Source organism: Eurosta solidaginis, chromosome 1 (genome assembly GCF_040869045.1).
Source record: "Eurosta solidaginis isolate ZX-2024a chromosome 1, ASM4086904v1, whole genome shotgun sequence".
In the NCBI taxonomy this organism is placed as follows: Eukaryota; Metazoa; Arthropoda; class Insecta; order Diptera; family Tephritidae; genus Eurosta; species Eurosta solidaginis.
This window is the reverse complement of record NC_090319.1, coordinates 5,099,725-5,122,659: the sequence shown is the minus strand read 5'-3', so window position 1 is coordinate 5,122,659 and position 22,935 is coordinate 5,099,725. Positions and strand designations below refer to the sequence as shown.

General features: G+C 33.2%; 1 protein-coding gene across 3 annotated transcripts in view; it reads right to left on the bottom strand.

The window, feature by feature from the left end:
* The window catches only part of mfas (midline fasciclin), a 47,199-nt gene extending 25,916 nt beyond the window's left edge, over positions 1 to 21,283 (bottom strand). The window contains exons 1-2 of one of the 3 annotated variants that reach the window (XM_067777787.1): positions 20,928 to 21,283; positions 20,724 to 20,848 (exon numbers count right to left, since the gene is read on the bottom strand). In XM_067777787.1, the coding sequence (XP_067633888.1) occupies positions 20,724 to 20,800 (77 nt within the window). In that variant the 5' untranslated portion in view covers positions 20,801 to 20,848; positions 20,928 to 21,283. Of the gene's footprint in view, positions 1 to 20,723 lie in introns of all 3 variants that reach the window. The other 2 variants (XM_067777794.1, XM_067777780.1) reach the window with 2 other exon arrangements.
* Between the last annotated feature and the right edge of the window lie 1,652 nt (positions 21,284 to 22,935).

Here is a 22,935-nt window from a genome sequence, read left to right as displayed (position 1 = left end):
TACACTTGTAAGGTTTGGTTTGTTTTCCTCGAAATTTTTGTTGGTTTGACTAGAGCTTGAACCCAGGACCTTCGGTGTGGTGGGCTTATCATGCTACCAGCAAACCACGGCGGCCGGTAGCACTAATTTCTATAGATTTTTTTTCGAACTACTAAGCTGATGATTTCTTTTCATAAAAATCTAATCTTTAATGTATTTTTGTATGTATTTTAATTAACTGATGAGTTTTAATTAACTAGCAGTTTCAGATTACGACGTTTAACAGTCACCTGCCTTCCAGCGACTTGAAAACAAACAAAAAACACGCGTTTCGTGCCGATTGGGAGGAATATTTTTCTAAGTCCGTTGGAGTTTATTATTGATTATTAAAATTATCTACGTAAATTATACTATCATGGATGGAATGTGTAAAGAAGAGAATCAAAAAAAAAATCTTAGGTAAAATGAATAAATGATATAAGTTGAGGGATGCCTCGTAAGCCTCGAAAAACGTAAAGTTTCGTTCAATAGTAGGCAACTGTACAGTTTAAGCGGGATTTATGATGTTAATAAATTGTGTGTAGTCAAGCGAATATAAATGACTACGTAAAAAATTGTGCTTTAACTTCAAATAAGTAAGCCGCAACAGAAAAAGATAAGAAATATTATCTAGTAAAATAACTTGGCACCACAATTTGTGAAAAATTTATCAATGTAAAAGTTGGTAATTTTTTCGGCCAGATCTGACTGCAGGCAACCCGAATGAAAGGCGTATGTTGTTGGGATTAATTTGGATGTGATACATGGCAGATATGGCCGATCTATTTAGTATAATAGTTACATATAACAGTTGGCAATAGTCTAACTTAAGCCGGAGTCATTGGTGCCGTATGTCGTATCGCTGTATCCGTATCCCTAACGCAATCAGCTGTTTATCGTTACGACGGTAAACCAAAACCCAATTGGTTGGCTACGATACGGTTACGACCTTAGCGGCACCAATAATCGATTGCATTGATTCTCATAAGGTTGGTCGAATCAGCTGTTATAAGGTTACCGATACGGTTACCGATAAAGCATCAATGTCTCCAGCTTTAAGCGGGAGTCATTGGTGCCGTACGTCGTATCGCTGTAGTCGTATTCCTAACGTAATCAGCTGTTTATCGTTACGATGGTAAACCAAAAACCAATTGGTTGGCTACGATACGATTACGACCTTAGCCGAACCAATAATCGATTGCATTGATTTCCATAAGGTTGGTCGAATCAGCTGTTATAAGGTTACCGATACGGTTACCGATAAAGCACCAATGTCTGCAGCTTTATATATACGTCTTTAGATAAAAATTAGTTGACTAGTTGTTAGTTGACAGACTGTACCGAGAAACAACCCCCTCTGACTAGTTTGCAGAAATTTCCATAAGTAAATAAACAGATAATAGTGCACGTTAGTTTGTTGGAAACCAACTTGTAGTTAGTTCGTAGTTATAATATTTTCCTGCTGGGGTATTAGCTCACTTTAATATAAGCGCTCTTCCCAGTGTTTGTTAAGCATGTATTACCTACATAATATTAGTGCAAAAAATATTCATTAATTAAAATTCCAAGGAATGATAAATTTTTCCTTTTTTGAAAAAACAAAGATCACGAAGCGTAAGCAAAACAATAGCAAATAAATTATTATTTTAAAACAAAACATATTTACATACAAATCCAAAAAATATAAACAAACAAACATACCCTGCACAAAATCGTGAGACGATTCTCTAAAGAGATTAGGACGCGATTGATCCCTTTCATTTACAATGGACTACAATTGATGTCCAGTAGTAGTAAAATAATAATTAAATAGTAAAATTAAACAAGAACGGTACAAAGAACCTGTCCGAGAGTACGCATGAATGTACAGAGGAGTAGAACGAGGACCAGTCCGACAGTAAAAAACAGATGCGATAAGTCCCTACCAATGTGAAGAGATCGAAACTGGCTATAGTCACATACCCCTTAGCGGCTCACCCTAAATTCCTCCTAGACTAACCACATTTTTTGCAGGGCACCTTCACATACTACATATCTATTTACCGATGTACATTTGTATGTAAATTATTCTGTCTGCCAAAGCTTAAAATGATAATAAAACTTTGTTTTCTAGAAAAATTGTAATGGTGTATTGTTGTGCATACATAACACGGACATTTGTTATATTTCATTACACTACATTACCCTACCTTCAACTTCATTACTATATAGGTACCTACATTAGAGTGTTCTTTTATAGTCAAAAGAACGATTTCTTCCAGCATCACATTTTAAAACGGTGACGTCAAAGATATTACATAAATTGTGGTCCCTGTTGGATACGGTTAAGGTTAGTGCTAAGGGTAGTCTGAATTTTACCCCTACGCGATAATTAGTTATACTTATGTCTATACTTATATACTTTCATTAAACATCGCAGACCTTTTATTTAATATTTGGCACTGCTGCCTGCTTAAACATGACTTCAAAATAAAAATCCAAACCTCCGTCTTCTTCATTATTTATCTTTTTACTAGGTTTTAGGAATACCTTAATTATTGTTTTTTTTTTGCGGTTGCAAGCGACCACATTTTGTTCCTGTACTGAACTTAAACAAAGATATATAAAAAGGTATAATGTACGCAAATAGGTGCGTCACTTTGCATATGTAATTAAGAATTACACTGGTCAACAGTGAAAAATTTCCAGACTTTTTTTAGTCGTTTTAAGTCAATTTAAGGGTGCTAATTACGAAAAAATGATGTCATTTTAATGATTTACCGCGTATCAGCACAAAATTGCCTTTTATAAGACTTTCTTGCCTGTGAGTCTTGTTCAAGATCCCGACAAAGACTCCAGCAGTAATCGGCCATCATATGCGTGTCCCATCTTCCTTCAAAACCTGATGACAAGTGCGGTACTGATGATTTGTTTGAGTGCAGAAGTGGTCGTTGAGCAGAAAGTAATGTCGGATAGGACCATTGGTTTTTGTTTGCCGAGTTTATTCCAGTAATGTTTACCACACAAAAATAGCAATCATCATCATGATTCGTAGGTTCTTGCAAACCATTGGTGTCTTAAATTTGAGAGCTGATCCTTTTCCATTCGACCATTGTCGCAGAGACACAACACAATTTTGGCACGCAGTTTTTGGCACCCATGGCTTCTCTTCATCGCAAATTTTCACTCCAAAGTAATTAAAATATCCTCTTTTAACAAAGTCCGTGATGACTTTACGAAACTTTTTGAAGGTATATTCACCACAAACAACACAGAAACAATATGCATCATTCAAACAACGCCATCTTTTTGTGGCCATTGTTAGAATCAGAATTAATTGTATTAATTTTAAATATGTATTAATTTTAAAATAAAAGTCACGAAAAAATTTGGAGATGTTATAAGAAAGCATAATAAATACTCTTATACCTATATCCATTTATAGTTTAAATTAAAACTATTTATTTTTAATTTTGAATTTAGAAAATATGAAACTTTATTTTTTTTAAAAGATGTTTTTCTTATAACTTCCAATATTTTCATTTTGAAATGTTATACAAAATAAAATGATTTAAAAATAATTTATAAAAACAAAGTATATATAACTAAAGTAGATAACCCTATATTTACTCCCCCTCCAGTGAAACGAAAAATTTATTTTTTAAATATTAATTTACAGTGTATATTAATTACTGTAAGAATTTTGTGTTGTAGTTTGAAAAACATTTGAATTGTGTCTTAATTGCGTTAAAAGTTTATATTAGTATTGATGTAAGTACCCAATCTTTTGATGAATTGATGTACTTGATAATTGATATTTGGTTGTATTATTTCTATGTTGTTTGAGAAATATTGTTATTTATCGTGATGTGATTGAAGAACCTGGGATGAGGTTGAATAATAGTAGATTGCAACTTTGTGTGCATAATTACGCAAAAACTTGTATTATGCAGAATATATGATCAATATATAATTGTACTCTGCATAATGTATGTCCAAGTTGTTGATAAGGAATGAAAAGTTGATTCCTTTAATTGTTTGAGGGTGAAATTGTCATTGATTTATATTATGTTAGTGAGCATAAATTAAGTTTTTTATATGATTTTAATTTCAATATGAAAGAATTGATATACATACATATATCAATAAAAATTATTTTAAGAAATCTTTTGAGATTTTTTAAAATTGATTATAGTAACTAGTTTGATTTAAAAAGTTTTAAGTTGTTTGTTATTTTTAATTGGAAATGAGATTGGTAAAATATGAATTTAAGTTTATATGTCTGTTGCTGTAAATTTACTTACATGTGTTAATGATATATATTTTTGAACCTTTTAAACTGGAGGAAAAGTATATATAATTAAAATATATTTAATGTAATTATAAATTAGAACAATCTAATAAGTAAACTATTTTATTATTTTATAATTTCACGATTTTGTGAATTGTAATATTTTTAAATAAAATGTTTATCTAAAGGTTTATAGAATCCATAAAAAAAAAAATATTTTTTGTAGATGCTAAATTCATAAAAAGAAAATGGTTGACTAGTAGTTAAATTGTTGATCTTTAATTGGTTTTATTTTAAAAATTGCACCGTTTTATACTTTAATCACTGATGTCAATCTTAAATTGTTGTTTATATGTATGTAAAATTGCTCTTTGATATTGAATGAAATATGTTGTTGTTTGTTTTAGTGATTGTAGTTAACGTTAACTCTTCACTCGAATTGGGTTTTTGAAATATACTTCTTGTTAATTCAATATAAACAATGCGTTGAATGATTAAAAATTATAGTGGTTTGGCTAATTGTTAAAGGCATTTTTAGAACTGGATTTTTGGTAAGACGTAAACTTTCTGCGTTATTAATATTTGCTTGTTTTCCTTTAATTTCTTTCTTTTGATTTTGATGCTTGATATAAATTTATTTTACTATATGAATTTCCAGATTTTGTACAGGATCGTTGGTGGGATCGCCATTTATAGTTTAAATTAAAACTATTTATTTTTAATTTTGAATTTAGAAAATATGAAACTTTATTTTTTTTAAAAGATGTTTTTCTTATAACTTCCAATATTTTCATTTTGAAATGTTATACAAAATAAAATGATTTAAAAATAATTTATAAAAACAAAGTATATATAACTAAAGTAGATAACCCTATAGACACTACTTTATTTTCTGGTATTTTTTCTTGTATTTTATCTTCAATTTTTTGTCGCACTCCCTCCTAATACGGCTTCAGTACTGGTGTAAGTGTGTAAACTATATTTCAAAAAACTAACGAAATACAAGAAAACTACAACCTAGTTCATTAAAAACAAACGAGCCAGTTTGTATTTCGATAGGTTTTTTTGACATTCGGCCGTTTTTTCTTTATTTTTTTCTGACAAATGAAAATTTTGTTTTTAGTTTGAAAATTTGGTGCATAAAAAGACAATTAAAATCAACTTTCTTGTGAAAAAAGTGAACCATTAGAGACCGAAATAATTTTCGCATGTTAATGTAAAAATAAAATGTAAAACAAAAACATGTCAAACTCATTAATTTTTGGGGGAATAATGGTCTCGCTTTTTCATGATAGAAATTGTTTTTGTGTTTTGAAGTTCCGATAAAGTTTCGTCAGATTTTTTAGCTTGGAATCCAAGCAAAAATAAAGTAGTGTCATATATGCTTTAGTCAAAGCCAATACGAACGAACAGTAATTGAAAAGTGCACAAGCGAAAGCCGCAAACTTCAATTTCATTTTCATTTTAAGCTGTTTGTTTTTGTATTTATTGTGTATTTGTTGTTTAATTTAATGAAAGTTTAAGATCAAAAACAAAATAATGTCGATCACTTTCGCTGAGTTCTTCTTATTGACATTCTTGTAGGTTTTTTTAATTTTCGGTAAATGATACAACAAATACACAGCAAATACAAAAACCAATAGTTTAAAATGAAAGAACAAATGCAAATAATAAATGAAGTCTTAAAAAAATTGAGGTTTGCTTTTGTAAATTGTTGCATTTTTTGTTTTTGCACTTTTCTACTCCTGTGGGATAAGTTTTCGGGTAGTCGAAAATATCTCGAAAACTAGAGCTGTTACAAAAAAAGCAAAGTAACATCTAATGAGATAAAAATTGCCTTGGAAAATTTTGAAAAGTGGAAATTTGTTCCGCAGCGTTATCGATGCACAGCACCGACGTTATGTACTTATTTTTGATAGAGATAAGAATGGGCTGATGAATTATATGTAGCTGCATAATTAGGTGGTTGAAAGTCTTACATTGAAGAAGTTGGTGTTTCCAACTTTTTTAGTATACAATTGATCTAGCGCCAAACAGTTTACGGGACTAAAATTTCGGAAATTTTCCTTTTATGCGGGGTGGTTTTTCCCATCTCCGGTTAACGCTGTCGGGCATCTTAATTGACAGAACCACCGTTTAAAAACAACATCATAAAAAATCACTTAGTTGCAAATTTTGGCAGCATTTGTTTTACATAAAAACAGTACAAAGAATGCATAACAATGAGAAACCATAAAAAACATTATTACTCGAGGCACACACCGTCGACTCATCGAATTTTTTTGCCACAAAAATTACTATAACAAAAATTTACACGTTCGCGTACATGCATATATATTAGGGTGGTCCTTTTAATTCAAATTAACGATTTTTCCAGTCTCACCTCATGAAAACGATAACATCAAGGTCTCAAATATTACACAAATTTTGGTTCCAGTTAGAGACGTATAAGGAGTGTCACACAGGGGTCAAAACTAAGTATTCTCTATGGAGACTCAAAAAATTTTAATTTAATGCTAATATCCAAAACTCGTAAAACTATATATTTGGCGATACCATATACATATAACTTTTGGTCCCGATTGAAAACGGTTAAGACGGATTGGTTAAGACCCTTGGTTCAAGTGGAGATTACGCTATGAGAACCTAATATATTAAAATGTGAACTTTAACTACTGTGCGGCATTCCTTAACCGGTTCCATTCCGGACAAAAGTTTATATGTATGTATATGATATCGCCTGCAATAATATAATCGATGTTGAGTTTAAGAAAACGTAGTTTTGATTTTTTTACTCTCCATGGAGAAATCTTTACCTTAAACCCATGAAACACCTCCTTACCGTCCCCAATCGCTGCCAAAATTTAGTTGCGCTATTTTTGTCACCGTTTGAAAGGGTGATATTGGTAAAATCGGCAATTCGATTTATAAGGATCACCCTAATTCAATTACTTACATTTAACAAAACGAATTAAATGCCATTTATATTAAAAGCATGATTTTAAAATTTTGCGTGTCATTAAGTTTTTCTACCTACAATTTTATTACGCATCTGCATAGAAAGTATTCAAGAAGTTTTTTACTGCACAATCGCCGTTGTATTCTCAGTTACATGATGGAAAAGTTGCACCACCTCTACCAACTATAGCAAAGTCGTTCCGAAAACTCCAGATGGGTAATTGGTTTGTAGGAAGCAAGGCTCGATTAGATCGACCAAAGCAATAAAACCTTTATATTTACTACAGCGTCTTTTAATTCCATTCAACTTATATTTAAGAAGTAACTAAGCTGGAAGCCGTAAAAGGTGTAAACTTTCAGTTGAAAACTTCAAGAGCGGACGAGGATATAATTAGTACACAAATGTTTTTTTTTACTGAATCGGGCCTCAAACAAACTAAGAAAAGTTACCCAAGTTTCAGTATCATGTAACTGTTTATTTTCTTTTTGTACTACTACTTATAACTATCTTTCCTTTAATATTGTACTATAAAAGACCTCAAATCGTATTGTCCTAATAATTTTGATCAATAAATGAAAAATGAAATGAAATGAAACGAAATGAAAGTTTATTTAAATTATTAGGCGTGTGGCTCAATAAGTGTGCCCTGTGAACTAACCATCGGTTCAAGGTAGGGAAAAGGGATGTTGCGATGTGGAATTTTAACAACTTTCAGATGAAAATGAGGAGGTGTTTGATCTTTTCCTAGGATTTCATTTAACGGTTAACCAGAAAAAGTAATTCGTTTATTACGACATCCAAGAGCAAAAAAAGACTTCCTCTGAGAGTTATGTTTATTTTGTATTTTTTGAATCTTTCTCAGTGAGTAATTTTTATTTTGAAATGTTTTATCCCTATTAATAATATTGTTATTAAAATAGGTATCGGAAATGGTATATCTCTCGTCCGCACTCTAAGTTTATTATAAGTGTTTGCAAAAATTGTTATTCCTCAAAATTTACTATTTCCCGAATCAATTTAAGATAGTTTTTTGTAGGAATTAATGGGATCACTTCGGCATTGTGTTAGGTACTATACCGAGAACAATTTGAGAATGTGTGAGGGAAAATTTTGGGATCATTTGCACGGTTATTTCGGGACTAACTTGTCGAATTTTTATCGAAAAATTTGATTTTGATGTAGAAAAAATATTTATTTGCTATCTAAAAAATATCGATTTGTGTCAAAAAGTACTAAAGGTACCTAAACCTGAAAATTTTATTGACGGTGAATTTAATAAATCTCGGTAAGGGCATTTTTGAATGAATAATTATTAAGAATATATACGAAAATAATAATCATTTTTCCTTATCAGCTTTTGTTAGTCCCTGAACAGCGTTAGATGAGCGTTTACGAAGATATCAATGCAAAAAATAGATATTAAACTACATTTTTTACACCAATTCTTTGTTATAATTATTAATAATTATTTTATAGTTCTAACACATTTTAGATGGAGCTTCCGCTCTTCTTCCATACCCTCTTCAAGTACTTATTTTATGCTAAAAGCAATAAACATGGTCGCGTTAATTGTTACTGCGAACGACTAAAACCTTGAATTGGGGAGGATATGAAATGTTTATCTCTGAGGGTCAATACACAGCGCGCTGCCACGTCAATTCCATTTTTCTAGAACGCGCTTAAATATCAATGCGAAAAAGAATGCGAAATGTTTAGCTCAGCCTAAATGTAAGTCGAACATTCAGAAGGCCTATAGTAGAATTTTGCTGATGACGAGCTTTTTTCTTTTTTTTTTTTTTACTTAGCAAATAAGTAGATAAAATAAAAACATAGCATATAAACAATAACAGCAGCAACAAAACCTTGTGCCCCACTTTAGTTTTTTTGTATATGCCCCTTAAAAGTCGTGCCATGACAGTAAAAAGCTTGAAAAAAAAATAATTAAGGCAACAAGACTGAATAAAAGTAGTGATCAAATCATACCGATTCCTCGTACAGTCAAACCTACATACAAGCATAAATAAAGAATTTAAAAAATTGTATGCAAGCAAATTTTTAGCAATGAAGAACTTTAAGCAGAATTGTTGAATAGGTATAAAATTAAAAGAAGTAAAGGCTAAGTTGATGTGATCTGAACTTTATATTTACGGACGAATTTAGCAAACTGCTAATCTTTTTCTCAATTTCTCATAAGTATCTATGTAGATACATATGTACGTGGAAATATAATGTAAGGAGTGTACAAAGCATATAGCCCCTTGCGACCATAACAGAAGTGCTGCGCCGAGAGATTTTAAATATACTTACAGTGTATAAAAAAATTTTATCTCAAATCGGGGATTTTTCAAAGCAAAATGAGGTACCTCAAACAGCCAATAACTCAGGTGCCAACTGCTTGCACCCAATAAATACCCACAAAGGTGTAACAGGAATTTTAATAGTTATTTTCATTTTTTAAGTCGAAAAAGTCCGGGTCAAAAATTGTTCTAGGTTGAAGTTTATGAGATCCCGGGGATATCCATAGCATTTTCATGACGAATCAATTTTCAAAAAAATCCACACATAAAATTAAAATCCGGACTTGTATTTCTTAAGTCCAAAAATTATAGATACGCTGTTTTATTTTTAAGGGCAAATAAAAGTCCGTCCCTATAACTATAGAACGGCTCCTCCAAATGAAACGAATTTTTTTAAAATAGATTATTTTAAATGTCTAGATTTGAAACTTTTATGGTCATTTGAAAAAAATTATTGTTTTATTTGGCTTAAAGCTGTTTCGCCAAACTATTTTTAAGGTGCCGCCATAACACCTGTTATTGCTTAAACCATTGTGGAAAAGATAAGTATGATAACTTCTGCATAGACGAAAAAATTACAAATAGAACCGATCACCTGATTTTTAATTGACCACCGTGGTCTCATTCTGTATCTCTTTCTATCACTCGATAAAGATAGCCGGCCCGCCATATTGAACATTCTGTCAAAACGCTAAAAAGTAACTGATCTTTTTATCACGAATTAAAGCTGGAGTCATTGGTGCCGTATGTCGTATCGCTGTATCCGTATCCCTAACGTAATCAGCTGTTTATCGTTACGACGGTAAACCAAAACCCAATTGGTTGGCTACGATACGGTTACGACCTTAGCGGCACCAATAATCGATTGCATTGATTCTCATAAGGTTGGTCGAATCAGCTGTTATAAGGTTACCGATACGGTTACCGATAAAGCACAAATGTCTCCAGCTTAACAGTCTTGAAAGCCAGATAGAAAATCTCACTGATTCTCAGAATAAAAATGTATTTCTTTTTCAGTCATATTAGCTTCGTTCGGGTACTCCAGTTTTTTCTGTTCGCGTACCCGGCTCTCCAACAAAATATGAAGAAAAAGAGAGAGTAAAGTGACATTTCATTTTGCTGAGAGCTGCAATTTTCTGTTGGTAAAATTTTTGCCAACAGAAATTTACAAACAGAAAAACAGCTGATCGAAAAACTGCTGGTTGTAATTTACGCAAATTGCGAAATTTAATTCAAGTATTGCAGCCGGAAAATAAAGCATGGAAAAGGTAGTATGTGTTAATAAAAATAATGAGGGTGAACATCTGGAACAATTGGTGACTCTCGCGAAACAAGATGGACAAACTTTACGAGCTTTCCATTTTTTTTTTTTTTTCAAGTTTTTATAATTTTTTGTACCGCCAAATAATTCATCAGCTGTTCGCAAATTGTGATAGTTTTTGATGGATTTCTGTTCGCGTACTTTTTTACATATTTTTCTCTATGAGAGGAAAAGCAGATAGTTGACAGCAAAGATGACTTAATGCGAAACTCTCTCATTTTTTGCGCTCTCACGAGGGATTTATCTCAAATTTGAACTGGCAACGATCACAGATAAATCACTCGCGCCAGCTGAAGAGGGTGCCAGAACAAAAAATGTGCCAACTAAAATGAAAAACGGGCCAAAAATTTCGGTAAACTTTAGTTTGACCTACAAATGTAGAAATGCGTTCAAAAATTATGGCAAAAAGGATAAAAATACTTTTTTTAGTGTAAATATTATTAGTTCGAAGGTGGAGGGTAAATATTATTTCCCATTCAAAAGTTATCACTAAAAACAGGTTTTGTAAATATGAAGTCCCGAACCTGGAACGTCAGACATGTAAGATAAGCCCTATCCATTAAATGATGTTAACTATTATATCCTAGGTCCGATTTACTCAAATTTCAAAAGAATATATGGTTTTCACTGTGAGTTAAATGCGTTACAATATTTGACTAATTAATTTATTCAAAATGTAAATTTTACTTAGATTTGTTTATATTTAACTCTAACTACTCCTATTATTGTAAAATAAGTTTAAGGAAATGAATATTTTTCGATTATCATTTTATTAAATGATTGAAACTATAATCATTGACAAAAATGTGCTTTTTGACAGCGCTTTCTCGAAACAAAGAGTTGGAAATCCATTCATCTATGGTTGACAGGATTTTGGCTGTTTGTAAGTTTCTGTTGGAAAATACGCGAACAAAGCTATTATTTGATTCGGACCAAAAATACATTTTTTCTCGGCCATGTCAAATTCTGACATTCGTTAAGTCACCAAAAATAATAATAATATCAAGACACATATTTATTAAATATTAAGGGTCATTTTTTAAAAAAAATCTATCATTTGTCTTTATAACAAACTAAAAATCGATGTCTTAACCAAAAACTGCCATAATTTAAAAACAAAAATTAATTCTTGAATGAAAATGGTAGATTTTTCAAAAACTTACCAATACTCGTAAAAGATTTTATGTCATGGGTTAAAAATCGCTAAACACAGTAAAAAGTTTTTCTTTAAATGTAGACCACAACAGCTGAATTAAACTGTTACATACAAACAGAAGTAAGCTATTGCAAATACATACAATAGTTGTTCTGCAATGATTTTAGCTAAATATTTTAAGATTTAATCATTTGAGGTCAGAATAAGAAAAATCTGCAACATCAAATGGCCATGGCTTCTTTTGTAGTGGAAGCACGTCTTAAAATTGTTCGACTTTTAGCTTATTACCACCCCGTTTTAGGTACATATTGTGCAAAAAAATATGTACATATGTATGTACATATGTAAGTAAATAAAATTGAAATCCAACAAATTTCTCCAATTTCTCGAAACTGTACTAAACTGAAGAGATCAGTTAAAATGACAAATGAAAGCAAAAAAAAAATTGCCAAAAAATGAGAAAAAACTAAAGCAACTAAAAATTGCTAAAAAAAAATAACGCACACATATATTCATATGCCAGGTTTCATACATATAGATGTGCTTATTTTTGTTATTTGTTTATTGTAAGAAGAAAGTTGGGCGTGCATTGGAAATGGGATAAAGAAAGTCAATGAAACATCAACGACTGTCATTTGCATAGTAATTAAATGCGTTCGTATTGTTATTGTGGCTGCTTTTATCAAGGTATGTTTCTGATGCATGTGCCTATATGTATGTATGTATGTAAGTAACGTACTTTTTATATTTCTTGATTGCTTCCACAACTTACGCGGTTAATGATCGAATGTGCATGAAAAAAAATTTTGTAGAAGCATTTACTGTAATGTATGTATGTATGTATATCACATCGAGGCCCTGTTCTACCCATTTAACATTTAGGCAATTCACGAGGTCTCCTATTCCACAAATATCTGCTATGTTTTAAAACACGTCATAAAACAATAAGAGACCTTGGCAATACCTAATTTAAAAAAATATAATATTAGGCAATTCACATGAGTGTCGTATTCGGTGAAAAGATTAAGTTTTGAGTTGTTTCTGTGGTTTCCAATAATTTGATTAAAACATAGCATATACGATCTTGTGAAATGCCCATATAAATTTGCATATTTTAACCCAGATGTAACAATATTAACAATTTTTTTCAAATATTTTCTTTTTTAATTCATTTTCTTTAATTGTAGTAAAATCTTTAGTGAATTGTGCTACCAGCATTTTTCAAATTAATTACGAAAACGTTTGACAAAAAATTCGACTCTTTACTGAGATTTTTCAGGAATATTTTCAGTGTGCAGTTTTGTAGTTCGATCGATTTGTGCTTTTATTCGATGCAGTATCTTCATATCTGCGTAAAGCTCATACAGCTCATCACTATACCTCCTTCGATACTCGACGTCGCCGGCCTGTCAGTGGTCATCTCATCTTCACGCGACGCCTACACAGTCCAAAGTAGCACTTGTTGTCAAGAGTTGCTCTCTGTTTGAATTCTAAGCTGACATTGTTTTTGCTGTTAATGCTGGTTCTCAGATAGACAAGTTCTTCACAGTCTCGCATTTATATCCGCCGACAGTGTGGTGCCCGCTAAGGCACCGAATTTTTTTTTTTTTTTTTGATAACAGCAAGAACTTCGCCTTATCCTCATTAGCCGCAAAAACAATTTTTCTTTGCCTCTTCACATGATACGACGAAGGCAAAACTCATGGCGCTTTTGTCAAGGCCAATAATATCAATATCATCAGTATCCTTCACAATCTATTATGTGTCATTACGGTTTAGTTCTGCTGCTAGAATTATCTTCTCGAGCACACCGTTGAAGAAATCACACGAAAGGGAGTCGTCTTGTCTAAAGGCTCGTTTGGTTTCGAATGGCTTGAAGATGTCTTTTCCAATGCTTAAGGAGCTGGTGTTGTTGCTCAATGGTAAATAGCTTTGAAAAAATTGTCTGAAACGGGTTTTCAGCTCGGCATAAGTTTGGCATGCCCTCTCAGTGTATTTCTGCCATAATACTTTCCCATCAAATATTTAGCTGCCTTGCAGATACCGTTCGAATTGGGCATGGAACATGTAGGAGCGCCGTAGAAAAAATTCAAAAACAGTGTCGTGTGCAGTTTTTAACCCTCTGCAACTGACGTCGTAGTCTGATAGACACCGCAAATAAAAACTCAGAGCATATGTTTGAAAAAATTTAACCTATGTATGCTCTCTATACTCTCTTTACCTTTCCTATTCATATTTCTTCTTCGTTCAGTACGAAAAGAGCTATCGAGGGCAACACACGTGTGTAGCTACGCGAAAAAGTGTATGTGATACCTCCTCGTCAGTATTTGTGTAAGGATTTGGCAGACCACCAGGTCAGTATAATTGTGATATTTCATAGTGTCCTACAGACCTCATATCAGCTACATCGTAAAATTGTCATAGTGGCTCTCAGACCTCTCGACAGTAAATAAAATTTTTTTATTTTTCAGCCAATAAGTTCAGACGCAATGTATTCCTTCAAAAGTACTTCAGCAGCGAGGCGCAAATAACTGCGTGGCTCGAGCAGATAGATGAAGAAGAGGAATTTATCGAGGACGATGATATACAACAGCCAAATTTCGAACCAGAACAAGTAACATTTGATGACGACGAAATTATTTTGGAAACAGAAACCCAAGAATAATATAATACATTTACGGAAAAATCGATGGGAAATCATTGTATATATATTGTATATTACAGTATTTTCGTGCAGCCGCAAAACTCGACGTTGGCCGATGGAAATTTCCAATAGAATGCTGGATATCATAGGGATTAACTGTTATGTTGCATACCAAGCTTGTGAAAACATGGATCCCAAAATGCGGAGGAGCGAATTTTTATTAAATATGGCTCGAGAAATAGTGACAGGTCATTTAAAATCACGCGTGTATAACGACAGACTACCAAAGGAATTGCGCATGACTATAAGTCGAGTCTTGGGAAAAGATTTGCCCTCTCCACCTCAAAAAATTCATCAGTGGTAGGAAACTATGCCATATATGCCCACCTAAAATTAAAAGGAAAACGAAATAAAGCTGCCGTTATTGCATAACCCCTATTTGTTTGCAGTTATCTAGATTCTGCCAACAAAAAATGTAAAATTTCCAGACTGCATAAAGGAACTCTAACCACAGGATTTGGCTAAAAATGGAGACTCCATTTATTTAATAAGTATTTTTCAAGAGACAGTGAATAGTCTCTCAATTTTTTGAGAACTTTGTGTTTTTTTTTTTTTGTTGAGTTCATTGTACTGTTTTTATGAAACTGAATGAAATAAATCGTATTTGTTAAAATAATTATTGTCTTTAAAAATTTATTATATAATATTAATATTATTATTCTGTTTGCAGCTTTCATGGTTATATTTTCTTGAACAAAAAATATTTGTTAATCTAAATAATAACGTAATATTATTATATTATATAATATTAATATTAGGTTATTATTTAGATTAACAAATATTTTTTGTTCAAGAAAATGTAACCATGAAAGCTGCAAACAGAATTTTTAATAAATATAAACATTTTAAAGTTGAGGTTTGATGGACCTCACGTCAATTAAATTGTTAAAATTTGCTCACGTCAGCTGCAGAGGGTTAAATTAGCTAAGTTGCATTTTTGTTTAGGTTAATATTTAAGAATATTTTTACCGTGAAGTGAAGGATTTGCTTAAAATTTGGTGCATAACATATTCCAAAAATTCTTCTTTTTATTAATAGTCGCCACTGCTGGTTACGCTGATCATAAACCACCTGCTTAGACGACTTGACATGGGACCAGTCAAACTCGCGGCGTACTCGTATTCAGATGACTTCACTCGTCATAAGTAGCAAATGCTTCAGACGATAATAAGTACTTATATAAACACGTACTCAATTTACATTTCGTGTGAATTCACTGAACATTTTATAATCCATTTAACCAATTCTGGTTTATTTAAAAATTTTTAGTTTTGTTGTAATTCTGTAGAGAGAGGGTTGCAATTAGATTGACTTATTTATAGTAGAGTTAGATAACCCCATATATCCAAGCCTTCATTTGCCTACCCTAATTGAAAATCTATCTTTAAAACTTTTATTGTCGCTTTTTGTATTAAGCAAAACTTTTAAACTATGCGTAATGCATTTACAGGCGCTGTAATTTGTAATAGAAATTTACTGTGGTTTTGCAATTGCTATTCACATGCAATTTCAATTTCACTTTAAAATGGAACTGATATCTGTATTTATGTTTATAAATTGAGAAATTGCTAGAAACAATGAAGCAAGTCGCGTAAATGATCGCAAATTGTTACAGCTTGCATGTATTTTATCGTCACAGGCAGTGCAAAACCGCGTACACAACTTTCTGCAAATAGCGTATGTACAACATCTAGATGAGAAATTAACGCGTCTTTTTGTTTGCAAAATTTGTTTTATGGACAATAAATTAATTTGTTGAAAAGTCATCATCAAACATGTTTAATATAAAACTTATGCTATTTCCAGAACGTTAAATACTCGCTATTGCACTTTCATCGATGTTATTCAAGTTAATAGCTGTTTTTTTTTTTACATCTATATTCGTTTACGCTTAAATTTTATATGAACTTCTAAGCGTTAAACTTTACTCTTCTGAAATTGCTGCGCAGAAAATTATTACTACTAAATTTCAATACGCATTATACTCAGATGCAACTGAAATATGTGTCTATGTTTCACCTCTATGTATTACCTCTACAAATGGTGTGTCTCCACTATTCACCGCAACCGAAAATACAACATAGGTTTGTGTATCCGCTTTTCGGTACATGTTCTGTAGCTAGTTGCCGCTAGATGGGTCTCCTAAGCATTATCTAAGTGACGATAAGCGGTTTTTTACGTGCAAACGGAGACGTATATATGTGTACAAAAACACGGCTAATATGTATTGTGTGTCTGGTTATACAGAAACATAACAAACATATTTATGTACATATGTGAATGGAGTGTTATTGTTCAAAGTTTCCCACCAAAATAAGTGTTTGTCTTATATAAGGTTTTTTTCGTCTCATAAGGCTTATAACATGAAGTTTTGAACTTTTTTTGGGATATCCTGACATCCCTATAAAATAGTTGATACAACTAACATTATGGAAATCGTAACCATAAAACCAACCATTGGGTCTTGGTTTTCGCCATATTCATAACCTAGTGAATTTTTCACTCTTTGGATATTTATTTTTTCGTTTTGGATTCCATTTGGCTACTAAGCTCAGATAATAATTTATTTAACCCCTTAGAATTTTTATTTTCATCATTTATAAAATTATTTCGTTTCATTTTCTTATTTATAAAATTATCACTTTTCCAATAAAGGATGCCAGAAGACAAGTTTCAGTATATAGTATGGTTTATGCCTAAGGTGTTACGGCAAAAACAGGATTGTCTCGCAACTTTATTACACCTTAATTTGTTAACGAATAAGTATGACTGTCGTTGTAACAGGAGAATAATAAAATAAAGAAACATTGAAAATAGTAGTTTTCTATTGAACTAAATATCCAGGAAATCCAGAGCAACTGGCAACTTCAATATGTTTGAATCATAGGGCTGCGAGGCGAGGCTAAGATGCGTTGGTTCCCCATGACCATTTACTAAATGGTTGGTGTGATGTGGGAACTTATTGCATGCAGGGTAAGACGTAGTTTTATAACGTGACTATCTTCATTTACGTACTTAACTCCTAATCGTTAATTATATAACTAGATTTCCCATACAAATTTTTCCCCTCGATATCGATAATTATGAACATGTTTTAGAGATGCGAATTTTTTTTATAGAAAAACTTCCACCTCTAGAGTGTAATCTCTAAATGGAAGCACAAAATAAAAGAGAAACGTAAAAATATATGTGAATAAACCAGAGGGCCTCGTCATGCTTTTTCCACATAAAACGGTTCAAAAATATGGTGTAATATTGCTAACTGAGATGCTCCCTTATTTGCTTAGTTGGGGGCGGCATCAAGCAGTTGCCTTCTGGAATATCCAATTAACAAACGTCGTAAAAGTGTTTAGCCTATTTTTCTCTCTAAAGGCATATCTTTCCCTCTAAAGTTCCAATTTCAATTAAACTGTTTGAAAACTAGCGAACATCTCATATTAAAAATGTGTCTTCCACTTCGAGAACGTTATTGGGCAATAAGCCTTATGCATAACGCTATCTTTCAGATAAACCTTCGATCTGATGAAAAACAAGGATTATTATAAGAAATACGCCATACAACTAATATTCTTTAAAGAATTAAGACCTCGGGCCATAATCCATATAAAAAAAGAAGCCTTATTTGAGATACAAATTTTTTATGGGTATGTATGTTGTTTGTATATGAACATGGATGATATGCCGAATGTTACATATTTGAAAAAAATGTTAGCGATACATCACAAATATGTGTAAAAAGTTGGTAGTTTGAGTGCAAAAGTATGTTTAGCAATCAAATATGAATATGTTTTAAGTATTACCTGCTGTGCATATGTATACATCGTGTACAGGCTGATAAATTTCCTTCATTTTCTAGCAGTTTTTGTAAAAATTTAAGAGCAGTTAGTTAATGAATTCGGGAACCCGTGAAAACTACCCCGACAGCAGCATTTCATGCGGTTCTGCACATCCAATCTGCAAACCTATGTATAGCGCCAGCAACTGCCACGAGGCTTCAAGCCTCGGTGGAACTTAATAGCAGAAGGATTGGCGCAAGAGTACAGATAGGGCCTGCTGTTTAGTGTCTCAACCCAGAAATAAATATATCCTGCCAGATCACTGCAGCGTATTTCAGACGGAAATTATAGCCTTGAAGAAAGCAGCAGAAATTTTAGTGTAGGCGTGCTTAAGCTGCAGTCGCGGCAATATACGTATGTATGTATCGAAAATCAGGCGGTAATTAAGGCAATAATAGCCGCGTTTTTTTTACACGCGTATACGTTTACGCTTAAACTTTATATGGACTGCTATGCGTCAAACTTTAAATACACCTCTGAAATTGCTACGCATAAAATTAGTACTACTAATTTTTAATACGCATTATACTCAGATGTAACTGAAATATGTGTCTACGTTTCACCTCAACACTAATTCTATGTTTCGCCTCTAAAAATTGTGTGTATCCACAATTCATCGCAACTGATTCAGCTATATGTTATACACAAGCATACAACAGAGGGTTGTGTCTCCGCCTTTCGGTACACCCTGTGTTGTAGCTAGTTGTTTAACCAATGGCGCTAGATGGGTCTCCTAAGCATTATCTAAGCGAGGATAAGTGTTTTTTTACGCGCAAATGTAAACGTATACGCATGTAAAAAAAAACACGGCTAATCTCACACAGTACTTCATCAAGAAGTATCAAACGAGCAATGGAGAGACTCCGCTCAGCCCGGACCATACAACTTTATTGGGTTCACGGTCATAAATGGATAGAAGGTATCGAAGATGTGCTGGCAAAGAAGGGTGCAGCACCCGATGAATCGTCGGTAGCCGTACCAATCCGTTTGGCATGTCGATAGTTTTCAGATGCTAAATGGTGAGAACAATGTCCGAAAATTATTTCAAAGAATCCATTGGATGTGGAAAGGATTCAAGACCGGGGCAGAGTCTTGCGGGAATAATAATGGCGAACTGGGAGCCGCTATACAGAGTATGCTGGGATTATGTAAGGACGCTTTTCCTCATTCCTATATAGGGAGGGAGATAAAGAACCCCAATCCTTGACGACGAAATATACATACATTCCATCACCCATCTATAACCACCTATATGTAACGAATGACAATATCCCCAAGCCTGTTCTGATGTATGGCTCGGAATGATATGCGGTGCCGTGAGAAAAGATCTCCGGAAGATTTGTGGTTCTACCCTTGGTGACAACAGTGTGTTTCAGGGGAGTTTTAAGGATGTGCTGTACATATAGTGCAATGAATGAAAGTACAAAGACTTTGCTCATATTAGATATGCGAATGAATGATGTTAGTTGGGCTCAGAAATTGTTGCTATACTCCCTTCCTTGGAGAAAGGGGAAGACCTCCTCGAATTTGGCAGCGACCGGTAGAGGAAGACTTGATATCACTTCGTGCTCGAAATTGTCGTCAGTTATCGCGAGACCCGGATAATTGCAGTAACTTGTTACGCACCGGCCGCAATCGGTCAGGGTGCTCAGCGCTAATTAATGACGATGATCATATTTTCTACCAAAGCTGCGAGGCCAAGTGTAATATTCAACCAACTTTAACTTGCTGGTCAGCCGTTTCTTTGGATTCTCATGATGTGGCATTTAGGCTTGCTATGTTCCTACCAACTTTCTTAACTTTCACTTATTTTCTAATCGAACAAATATATCACCTTACATTTGACACAAATTTTAAACAAGCTAACATGCATACGTAAGTATATACGACGTTTATTGACTTCCAAATAAATATACTGTGTACGTACTTTTCGCAAGCACTATTCATACCCACACACTTACGCACATGTGACTGTATGTATGTTAAACATGCATATTGCAGCTAATATAATATATGTACATAATTGTAACTACATATGCACCAGCATATTCCATTTGTGCATAAGTTCAGGTATTTCACGTAAAGTAAATTATTGAAAACATACGTATATATATACGTATATATATGTATTTATGTATGTGTGTATATGCAATTATACTTACTCTCCGTAGTACGGCAGCGCCTGCAGGCAGCCAAAGGCAAGTAGCAATGTTAACGCCAAAACGCTAACGCGCAACATTTTTTTCTTTAAAAGTTTCCTCCAAAATTTATGAGTTTAAAAAAAGGACTAAAAAGGTAATAAACAAAAGAAGTCACTTTAATATGACTAGTTAATAGTTTTTGTTAAGAAAATGTTTGCAACAGACCAAAATATGTCAATTTCTGCGGTTTTTTCTTTAAATTTATATTAGGACTTTTAGGTTTTCTTGTATTTGTTTCACTTCACTCACGTCTTACACTGTCTTCGCGATTTAATTACAGCAAATTTTATATTTTGCAAAATACCGGTTGTAGATCTCCGTTGAAATGTTTAACTACAAGTCTTTTTTAAGTTTCTTTGTCTTTTTTCGTTCAGTTCGGTATTAAACAGTCTTAACTCTTTGTTTATTTTTTTTTATTTAACTCTTTGTATAAATGTAATTAGAGGTTTGCGTAGTTTATCAGCGTTTTTAAAAGGCTTGTTCCGAAGAACACGTTGTTCTCTTAAGCACCGTACAATATTAACTGAGCATACAGAACAAGATTGCCGGTATTTATAAGGTACGAACCCCCCACACCACCACTTACCACTTGTTTAGGTCGTTGTTGGCTGTGCGCGATCGCTAAACTGATTGGCTGACTTTGTCGTTTGCTGATCATTTGCTGGTACGTGGATAGTTTTTTGCTGATGTTGAGGTTTGGCCCGGCGGCGACCTGACTGCCTTTTGTTTGAATTTTCTTGAGGAACTGGATGAGTAGCGGCTAGTTTTGTTGTGGATGCGATCACTGGTTGGAAAGGTACCTAGATAGACACGATGGATGAGTAAGATTACTGTTATTGTCGCACATATTCATGAACTGTGTTTTTATTTCCATTTGGTCTATAATATCTTTCGTGTTGTTGCCTTCAAAATCTGTTTTGAAAAATTCGGCTCGATTTTGCTGCTAGCATGTTCTCGACTTGTATTGCAATTAAGTAATCGTAATCTAAATGAAAGGTGAAAGCATCAAGAGCTATATACATTAGACTGGATCGGCTGGCAACCGAAATGCAAGAGTTGCTAAAAAGGCAGTAAAGTGCAAAAAGCAAAATCAGAGAAAATTTAATTTTCGTTTGAGAAGTTTACGATTTTTCAAGTAAACAAGAAATTTAAAAACTTGTTTATCTTTGAACTCCAACTTTTGATTAGGTTTTTTAGTTAGTGAGTAAATTATAATCACAGAAATTTTTGGGCATACAAATTCCTAAAAGGCAGTAAATGATCCTTATGACGACTCCGAACGGCAGATGCAAGGCGGATGAATGTTCACTGAGAAGCTTTTTATGGCAGAAATGCAACTGGTGGTGTTTGTCAAACCGCTGCTGAGGGGCTACCCTACTTCGAAACATGTGTTTTCTGAAAAAACTTCTTTCGGAATTTTTGATGTCGCTTTGCGCTGGACTTGAACCAATACCTTCGGTGTGGGGGGCAGATCACGCTTTCGCGTGGTAGGTAAATGGAAGGCTGATTAGCGATATTGAAATTTGAGTGAATACTCCTTTCACAAAAAGAACTTTTATTTGAAGCTAATAGTATAATAGAAGTAATAAAGGCTTGGTAGCATTTTTCAAATCCACAACTCGAAATTTCGATAGAAATGAGCAAGTGGAAGGGATCTACATTAACAAAAAGTAATTTTTTTAATTTTTTCAATGGGTTGTTTTCTGTGGACATCCACATAAATACACACCTACATACATATGTATGTACATACATACATACCAATTTATTCATATGTAGGTGCGTAAGTATCCGTGCCCATGAAATTCTAATATATGTACATTAGGCCGGGTCGATTTGTGGGGCGCAAAAAAATCGCCCATTGCTCTGTGAAAATCATATTCTAGGGATCAAAGTAAGAAACTTTGCCGAAGGAACCATACCTCTAAAACGAATTCTGATGTCCCCCACTTTGGGTCGTAGGGGCAAATTTTGAAAAATCCCACTTTGAAATGCCTATGTTTTTTCTTTTTGGAGTTTATTTTTCTCTTTAGAAATTTATTTAGTCAGAACATATATAAATGAAAAAATCAATTTAACTTAGTAATAGAAAAGAAATTAAAAAAAATTATTAGAAATTAGCGTTTTTACAACCCCCTTTTAAAACCAAGGCATCACTGTGTTGCATTTGCAT